This window comes from Hyalella azteca, unplaced genomic scaffold (assembly GCF_000764305.2).
Source record: "Hyalella azteca isolate HAZT.00-mixed unplaced genomic scaffold, Hazt_2.0.2 contig11629, whole genome shotgun sequence".
Lineage (NCBI taxonomy): Eukaryota > Metazoa > Arthropoda > Malacostraca > Amphipoda > Hyalellidae > Hyalella > Hyalella azteca.
Window position 1 is genome coordinate 189,377 of NW_025941620.1, and position 9,164 is coordinate 198,540.

The window sequence follows — 9,164 nt, forward strand, 5'->3', positions numbered from 1 at the left end:
CCTCCTGTGGCCTCCATCATCAAGCAGGTCATGTGCGCTTAATATTTCTTGTCTCCAGATATGTTAACTGTTCATTTTAGCCAACCATTTTTATATCGCCTATTCTTTTATTTCTATCGCCTCAATGAAATCTTAAATGCAGATGCCAACGTTGTGAGCTTCTTTTACCATGGAATAAAACAATAATTTATAAGCGAAGAAAACAACCCAAAATTCACCATTTCTTATTAAGGAAAACGTTTCGGAGTCTAGCTCTATCGTCAGTTCAAAACCTAAGCCACATATATAAACAATTAGGAAACTAAATTCACATTGAAGATCTCGAAAAATAAATTATCAAATGAAAACGAATTAGAATGAAACAAATAGGCCTATTAGCAGACAACCCTATCTATTTATAATTTCGAGGGGATATGAACTGTAGGAAGAATTTAAACTAGGCTTATGTTTAAAAACATGTAGAGTTCACTAAAATTAGTAGATCATAAACACTATCAAATGCAAAGCTTCGTTCAAATCTCTGTTCAGTATTTTAGAAGAAATCTCTGGTACACTGCGAATGTAAGCACAATTTTGCTGTTTAACTCACGAATGAGGGAAAAGAAAAAAAATACTCGTCAACGAAGGCAAAATCGAAAAAATTGTCGCGAGCTAAACATCACCGTTAGGAGGTAAGGCTCCTATATGCAAAGTTTCGTTCAAATCTGTTCAGTATTTTAGAAGAAATCTCTGGTACACTGCAAATTTCGGCATGTTTCGTCATATAACTCACGAGTGAAGGCGATATTAAAAAAAACTGTCACGAGCTTGACATCACCGTTAGGCCATAATGAATATGTGTAGCCTGCTAAGTTTCATCGAGCTAAACTTGATCACGATGCAACAGAAGCAATATCATGATTAAATCGAAGAAGTGGATAGAAAAATATTCATCGTCTCTAATCTGCTAATAAAAATAATTGGAGATGCAATACCGGTTAGAAAAGAGATTTTAATTCAAATGATTTTATATAATTTGTTCAAAAATAAAGTTGATGAAGTTTTAAAATATTAGTTAACCCTTTCGTGACTGACGGGACTGACAGCGCCCGGACTGTGACGTACCACTCAATGTTTTACTCCATAACTTGCATACAGCGTACCATTCGAGGCATAGCTAACTACAGGTACACATGAGTATCACTCCTGCGCCTATGTCAACTCAAAAGTAATTGACTAACGGGACTGTGACGTCCCGCCCAACGATTTACTCCATAACTTGCATGTAGCGCTAAATTCAAGACAGCATTTTGCGGTCTCGAACTCGCAACTCACTGCTACAATTCTGCTGTGCTTAACCGCCCGGCCTCCTTGTCGATTCTGACCAGAAACTGGCGCACATAACTGGGATCGAACCCGCGCCTCTCTGCGCCAATCTTGGTACTCTGCACTTTAACCACTAGGCCACCCTGCCTAAATGTACAATCTAAAGGAATATTAATATATGTTCTTTTTGGTATATGTTATTGTATGAGCTATTACACGCGTTTGCCAAAGGAAGTTTGTGATATTATTCAACTACTAACAAAAAATATTACGAAAATATTTTTTTCATCAAAATCAGTGATGTCGTAAATTGTGTCATCTCCGTTGGAACCATATACTACCGGGATTTTCTAGTCCCAAATATATAAATTTTACCATTAACATATATTCAAATATTTTTTACGTAGATGCAATATTCGGTCCAAGTTCATGATGATTCTGTAGAAAAATACAAACAAAAAGTTGTAGAACACATTGCCGTCACAAAGGGTTAAAATCAAGCCATGACAGATATCCAGGAGAAAGACTAGCCAGTTCTACCTCGTTGCAACGCCTCTTGAGAAGAAGATTATCCACCCTAATTAGTCTACCGTAGGGAAAGAAAAACTGGACCGTTACTACCGTAGGGTTACTGGAATTTATGCACGATTGGCTCACTTGTTTAGAGAAGAAAAAAGCGAAAGAACGTTTCCACAATTTTTATCTGAAAATGGCAAGTACATTAAAGTAAACAAACTTTATCAGGTGCTCTTTCTCTTTGGTAGATGTTAGTGCTATTCTTGGTAGCTTACTAGCCTAATAACAATGATCTTGTCAAACATGTTGTATTATTTATAATTACCTTCTTGAAGAATTTTCTATTATTTAGGCTATACCCTTTATTATGATACAAATATTGATGATGGCATCCCTATGCCTATTGCTGTAAATCTTAGGGCTAGGGTAAACGCGGTATATTCCGACATCGTAGGTAATTCCGTCACTTCTCTAGTTTTTCCTTTATATTAAGCTTTGTTTTAGTTCCATGCGTTCATTAATGGTTGACATGGTGACGTCATACATTTGCGTGTCGAAATACTGCAAAACCACCAGGTTAAGGCCATCTAGCGGGAAAATATTGAGATCCAAAGAGAGACAATGCATGCCACGTGGTGAGATCATCGAAAAATGTGTCAAATTTGACAGTTGACATGGCTCTACCAAATAGTGAATAACTGTTTTTATAGGAAGAATATTATGGTTTGAGACTTTTAAATACGTCTGTGAATAGGGTAAACGCGGTATATTCCGACACATTAAGGACGCATCGAGAAATGAAAAACTATAAAAAAAAAACTGTATGCGTTACGTAAGTTCTGTTGCCTTCACATGACTCTCAAAACACTTCACTACGCGTCAGCAACGATGAAACATCACAAAATGTTGCCATATTTATTAAAAAGCCTTTAGAATGGAAACCTACCAAATCCCTATATTCCGTCACTTTGTGTGGCAACATCCAACGCGTGGTGAGTCGTATTGCGTCAGCGCTTCAAATTTAACTGATACGTATTGCTGACATCCACGTGTTCGAATTCTGTTTGCTGTGTGAGCTGTATTGGGATACAACACGGCTTTGAATTAGAACACTAACGAATATTGAACACTACTTAATTACGTTTTAATTAACAGCTATTAGGCTTTTAATTAAGCAAATTTCAATTTTTGTACAAAGCTTTGAACGATCTGTGTGTATCCAATTCAAGTTGTGTCAGAATTAGTTTTCATGTGTCGAAATCCAACATCTCAACTTAATCATTTATTAATTTATTAATGACTTGAAATCAGCAAATACAAGTACAGCAATCCCTTGATTAGCACGGTTTTGAATATCGCGGTTTTGATTAACGCGGAAAAAAAATTTGCAACCTACCCTTAATCTACGCGGTGCCAGTTTTGATTAGCGCGACTTTTTTTTCACAACGCATCATTTTCCCGCCTCTAGCCAGAGGTGTTACGTTCGTAACAAAAGTGTTACTTTTTGCTTATTAGATCCTATGTTGTTACTTTTGTTACGACTTTTGGAAAAATTCGCCAAATGTTGTTACTTTATGAATTTCAGACAATAATTCTTTAAATAAGGTCATGCGATATCGAGCCGCGAGATTCCAAATGTATTGAAAATTCGTCATGTTGAAGCCGCGAGATTTCAGAAACAAATAGAAAAATTCCAATCCTGACGGCTGGCAAATCCATAAAACCACGGCTCAAAAAATTCAGTCGCGGCTCGCCAAGTAGATATATTCCATACTAGGAATAACCTACCTAGAAAGGCTAGAATTAACCTATTCTCAGTATTCTGGATTCAGCCTGACTTAATCATTTAATGCTGATGTTCTAACTGTTCATATTGATTGATCATTAGTACTAATTAGTAATTGTACTGGTTTGCATCTAGAATAGGGTAAACGCAGTATATTCCGTCACATTAAGGATGCATCAAGAAATGAAAAACTATAAAAAATAACCATATGCGTTACTCCAAGTTCTGTTTGCTTTAGGTGACTCTCAAAACACCGTAGTACGCGTCGGCAATGATGAAACGTCACAAAATGTTGCCAACTTGCCATATTTATGTAAAAGCCTTTAGAGTGCAAACCTACCAAATCCCTATATTCCATCACTGACTTCACTGTGTGTGGCAATATTCGGCATGTGGTGAGACGTATTCTGTCCGCGCTTCAAATTCTACTGATACGTAATGCCGTCATCCACGTGTTTGAATTCCGTTTGCTGTGTGAGCTGTATTGGAATTAATGGAATACAACATGGCTTTGAATTAGAACACTAATGAATATTGAACACTACTTTATTATGCTTTTAATTAACAACTATTAAGCTTTTAATTAAGCAAATTTTAACTTTTGTACAAGATCTCAATATTTTCCCGCTAGATGGCCAAGACCTAGTGTTTTGGCATTAGTTTGACGCGCAAATGTATGACGTCACCATTTCAACCATCAACGAATGCATGGAACTAAAACAAAGCTTAATATAAAAGAAAAACTAGAGAGGTGACGGAATTACCCACAATGACGGAATATACCGCGTTTACCCTAAGTCCATAAAATGTAGGTAGATATTTTATAAAATATGAAATGTTTATAGATTAGAAGTTGGATTTATCATTTATATGCAAATAAATTTGACAATATGCTTTCCAACAGATTCGTTTCATCTTGATCCAGAATCGAGCCGGCAAGACTCGTCTGGCAAAGTGGTATATGAATTTTGATGATGATGAAAAGCAGAAGTTAATTGAAGAAGTGCATGCTGTTGTGACAGTCAGGGATGCCAAACACACCAATTTTGTTGAGGTGAGAAGCTTATATATTTACTTTAGCTTTAGTATTACACTCAGACTAAATGATAAATTTAAATCTGATACTTTTTATAAACTTATGATTTCCTAATACTTTGCTTGCAAACTATAATTTTATAAAAGAATTTTTGCAAAAATATAATATAAGTATATTTCCCAGCTGATTTTTAAAAACTGGTTGTGAAAATTAGTTATTTTTCTTAATTTATACCAGAGGAGAAATTAATCAAAAGCAGAGTTAGAATTTTCCTACTTATTACTGAAATCTTGCAGCTCAAAAGTGACAAATTTTGATACATTTAGAATCTCACTGCCCAATCATGCACTTCTGTTGACAATACTGATAGAAGTTTATCAACAGAAGAAACTTCTGTTGATAGAAGTTTATTTGTATAGCAGGAATCTCAAGGCTCCAAAAATTGCAGGTAAGCTCTAGTCATGCCCCAAAAGGTAGGTAGATATATTCCACCTCAGGGCAAGAATAATGGGAACGGGTAAAAGTGTCTATGAGCACAGTATTGGAATTTTTCCAATCAGCAAAATTTCAAGGCTCTAAGGTGACAATTTTTTTATACATTTTGAATCTCATGATGGTGCAATCATGCTCTTTTATTATAATTTGAAAATAGGTATTTCTGCTAGCTGCATCTTGCAGCTCTGAATATCAGAATATGTTGATAAAGCTCTAGTTGCGACTGAAAAGGTAGATATATTCCATGCCTGCATGAGCATAGGCATTTTTGTCTCATTCACAGGGGGCTTGTACCATCCAGAAATCATCCATGTAAAATAATGGTTTATGTAAAAATTAATTTCCAGGATAATAACAATTTGTATTTTTTTTAAGCAAAGATCAGAATCATTTCAAATTTCTTTTTAGAAAAGAAAAAGTAAAAAGAAATTAGTTTATAAAGCTGATCTGAAATATTCTAGACTTCAATTATATATTTGATTCTAAATATCTCAAGTCTTAGAGAAAAGCTACATGCAAAGTAGATTTTTATTTTTTTGCTCCTTCATGAAGAAGTGGACTTTTCTTGATGTTCTTAAATCTTTTGCAGTCAAGCATAAAAATGTGCAGAAATTGAAATTTTCGAAACCAGTGTAGAGAAGTATGGGTACTATATCTACTCATATGAATTTTTCAAAATTTTACATATTGGAGAAGTCAATCGCAGTTGGAGAATTTATTAAATGTGGTCACTTCTCATATTCTTTTGTATAATCAAAATTTGAACACACAAATTAAGTGAGTAACTATTTGACTTCAATTAATGGAATTTCATCAATTTACCTTATATATTTAAATGATGACCTAGATATTTCTACTGCTGTCTTTGCAATTTTTTGGGATGGGTAAATTTTTAAATTGTAGAGGTAAAATTTCCTTAGGAAAGATTTCTGACCTAAATAAGTTTATACAGAATGGCCTCCATTGATGCCAGCTGGCTATTAATAATAATTATATAATATATTTTTATTATATTATTTTAATATAATTTATTTTATTTTTAAATTAATTTCAATAATAATATAATATAATATTTTTTACTAAATCCTAGTGAGCTATTAATGTTTGCATCATAATATATTGATCAGTTGCATGGGGTGCTTTTCAATATCATGCTGAGTAATGCATTTTTTTCTTTTATTCCAGTTTCGAAACTTCAAGATAGTTTACCGCCGCTATGCAGGACTATATTTCTGCATTTGCGTGGATATTGCTGACAATAACCTCATATACTTGGAGGCGATTCATAATTTTGTGGAGGTCCTCAATGAGTACTTCCACAACGTGTGTGAGCTCGATTTGGTGTTCAACTTTTACAAGGTAAGGGTTTTTCAGCACTATTAATAGTCCTGGCTTTTTGCTAAACTTTCAGAAGTATTTTTTATTTTATTTTAAGATTGGATTCTTTTTGCTGCTTGCCAAATTAAATAGTTGAACACTTTCATAAATTTGATGTGAGAGATAGGTTAATAATAAACTTATTTTGTTGTAGGAACGTGGGACAATTAATAATGAATGCTAAGAACATTGCAAGCTAATTGGTAGCATCAGTTACTGCCGAGTTAAATTTCACCAAGCTTAGAAAAAACTTATTTTGATAATTAGTATGACATTTATTGTAGAATTCAGAAACAACCTAGAAGTAGGAAATTGTTGGTAGATTTCAAGAAGAATATAAAAAAAATATTTGAAGCCTGCTCATATGTGATCATTAATATAAACATGTAAAAACAACTTCCGGTACTACATTGCAATTCATCACATGTCCTTTCTTGTGGAGTTATTAAGTTTATTGAATTTGCTGATCAATAACATTTTTGAATGTGCAACAAAATATTTTTAACTAGACTTATTTTTTTTTTGCAGGTATACAGCGTTGTAGACGAAATGTTCTTGGCCGGTGAGATACGAGAGACAAGTCAGACTAAGGTTCTAAAGCAACTTCTCATGCTTAACTCATTAGAGTGAAGATCCCATTTGTACTCGGCTTTCCCACTCGTCAACACTACTTGGGTTTGTGATTTGAGTTCCCTTCGTGCCACACTTCTCATGAAATATTTTTCATGTTTAAAAACTTTTTTATCTTCTGATTGATGAGTAAGCAGATTAAATGCTAAATAGTGAGTAAAATTGCTGTAAATTATTTTTTTGTTGCTAATGTTAATGATACTACAATCTCCACAATATTTTCCATAATTTTCCATCCAAAAATTGTATTTGAATGTAAAGAGGCAATGTAATTTTTCATTCGTAATTTGGGATATAAATGTATATATTTTTTATTACCTTGATTCCTTAAAAGCCATTTAAATTTCTAAAAACAACTTTGATGATAAATTTGTGTTTTGCAGAGAATTCAAGCCGTCTGCTGCCATCTGGTCATCTTCAATACCTAGTAAATATTTTGATGAAGATGACAGGAATCTCCTATTCATTAACTTGATTAAGAATTTTCTTCATTTTGACTTAAAATCAATATAAAATTACCTCTTATTTTCAGTTTCCAATTAATTGGAATTTGAATTGGCAATAACCTAGGTTTCTTACAAGGATAAATTTATTATTTTTATTTGTTTATTCATTTTTTTTGGATGAGGGTGTGAATTTAGTCTGGACTTTCTTTGCATTCTTGGTAGGTTGACTGTCCACGAGCCGGTTTTTGTGTGATGGGTTGAAATGATGACAGCTATAAATCATTTCACTATGTTGAAAATTATTCATTGGTCAGAAGGTTTGAATACATCCATGATTGTTGAGTGCTCTGCTAATCATGCTGTCGAAGAGGTTATTAATATAATTGCTTTACTATTATTTAACTAAATGAACACAATTTTTTGCATGTTCCCAGTATAGCGTTGAAAATCAATTTTAAAATCCCCTTCATTCATAAGAATGAATCTGTCGTATTGTGTGAACGAACAGTAGGTTAGTGTAATTTAGTAAAGTTGACATTTTTGTTATTTTATTCTATAACTTTAGTTATATTAATAAAAGTTTTTGAGGAGGTTGCTGATATTAGAAAAATTAGTTTTCAAGTCAGCGGATGAAATTTCATATGTGTTGGTAAGTGAATTATATCTGCAAACAATTGTTTTGGATCATATATGCTCATTAGTAATCCAATCAAATCATTTATATTTATCGCGAGTTTGATTCACTACTTAGGTACGTATGCAATTCTGAGCAAGTTTATTGATATAATAAATTCATAAATTTATTTTTTGTGTTCAAGCCGTTCGTTCTGTCCCAATGTTGACACAACTTGTAAAAAGAGCATGAACTGTAGAAAAAAATCTTGAACCTATATTAGAACCTATCCGTTTGATGAATTGAGACGATTGAATGTATAGTATAGTATGAATATATAGGTAGTATATCTATATATTCATATACTATATCTATACTATGAACAGTTTAGGTTTCAGCTGTGTTGTCTTTTTTGTTACAGAACTGTAACGTTGTGCAGATCTGGTCTGGCTTGTTGACGAGTTAAATGCGAGAAACCTTTGTGAATTCTTGTTGTTCAGCGGCCATGAATTGTAGCTACGGCATTCCAATTATTCTTGGTAGCTTAGTAAGATACTACGTGTTTTCCCTTAGCTAGTAAATGTCTTGCTGCCGCGATTTTGAACTATTTATTTATCCTAATAATTGCGTCTATCAATCCTTGTTGTAGGCTGGAGAAATCTATTATTTTCTCGGTTTATAGTTCAGCAAGTTCCTGTAACCTTAGGGCCTTTTTTCATGTTGACTAAAATTCACGTTAAACTCAATTGATGAAAGAAATACCCCAAGTTTGAAACGTGGTCGGAAAGCTTGCTTTTAGTGTGCATTCATGTCCGGTTTCCATGTCCAAACATCGTCAGCTATGGAGCGCAGAAATCATGGTCGAAGTAGTATAAGGTTGACCCACGAGGTGCTCATTTTTTGCGGATGTAGCTTGTTCGTCTGTGAGTTCACTGTTCTCAGTGACGTCACGGGCATTGA

The 9,164-nt window shown here is 33.8% G+C and overlaps 1 protein-coding gene across 1 annotated transcript; it reads left to right on the forward strand.

Annotated features, from left to right (window-relative positions):
- The first annotated feature begins 1,816 nt into the window (after window positions 1–1,816).
- LOC108676482 (AP-2 complex subunit sigma) lies at window positions 1,817–8,801 on the forward strand. Its single transcript, XM_018164562.2, has 5 exons — window positions 1,817–2,017; window positions 4,512–4,661; window positions 6,324–6,497; window positions 7,044–7,190; window positions 7,529–8,801. Exons 1-4 carry the CDS (start codon window positions 1,946–1,948, stop codon window positions 7,143–7,145), a joined length of 498 nt encoding a protein of 165 aa, XP_018020051.1. The 5' UTR covers window positions 1,817–1,945; the 3' UTR covers window positions 7,146–7,190; window positions 7,529–8,801.
- The last annotated feature ends 363 nt before the right edge of the window (window positions 8,802–9,164 follow it).

Excerpts from the sequence above, each read along its gene's own strand:
- LOC108676482 (XM_018164562.2), top strand. The coding sequence starts at position 1,946 with ATGCACGATTGGCTCACTTGTTTAGAGAAGAAAAAAGCGAAAGAACGT. Across the intron at positions 2,018-4,511 it reads ACAATTTTTATCTGAAAATG|ATTCGTTTCATCTTGATCCA; the intron begins GCAAGTACATTA and ends GCTTTCCAACAG. Across the intron at positions 6,498-7,043 it reads TGGTGTTCAACTTTTACAAG|GTATACAGCGTTGTAGACGA; the intron begins GTAAGGGTTTTT and ends TTTTTTTTGCAG.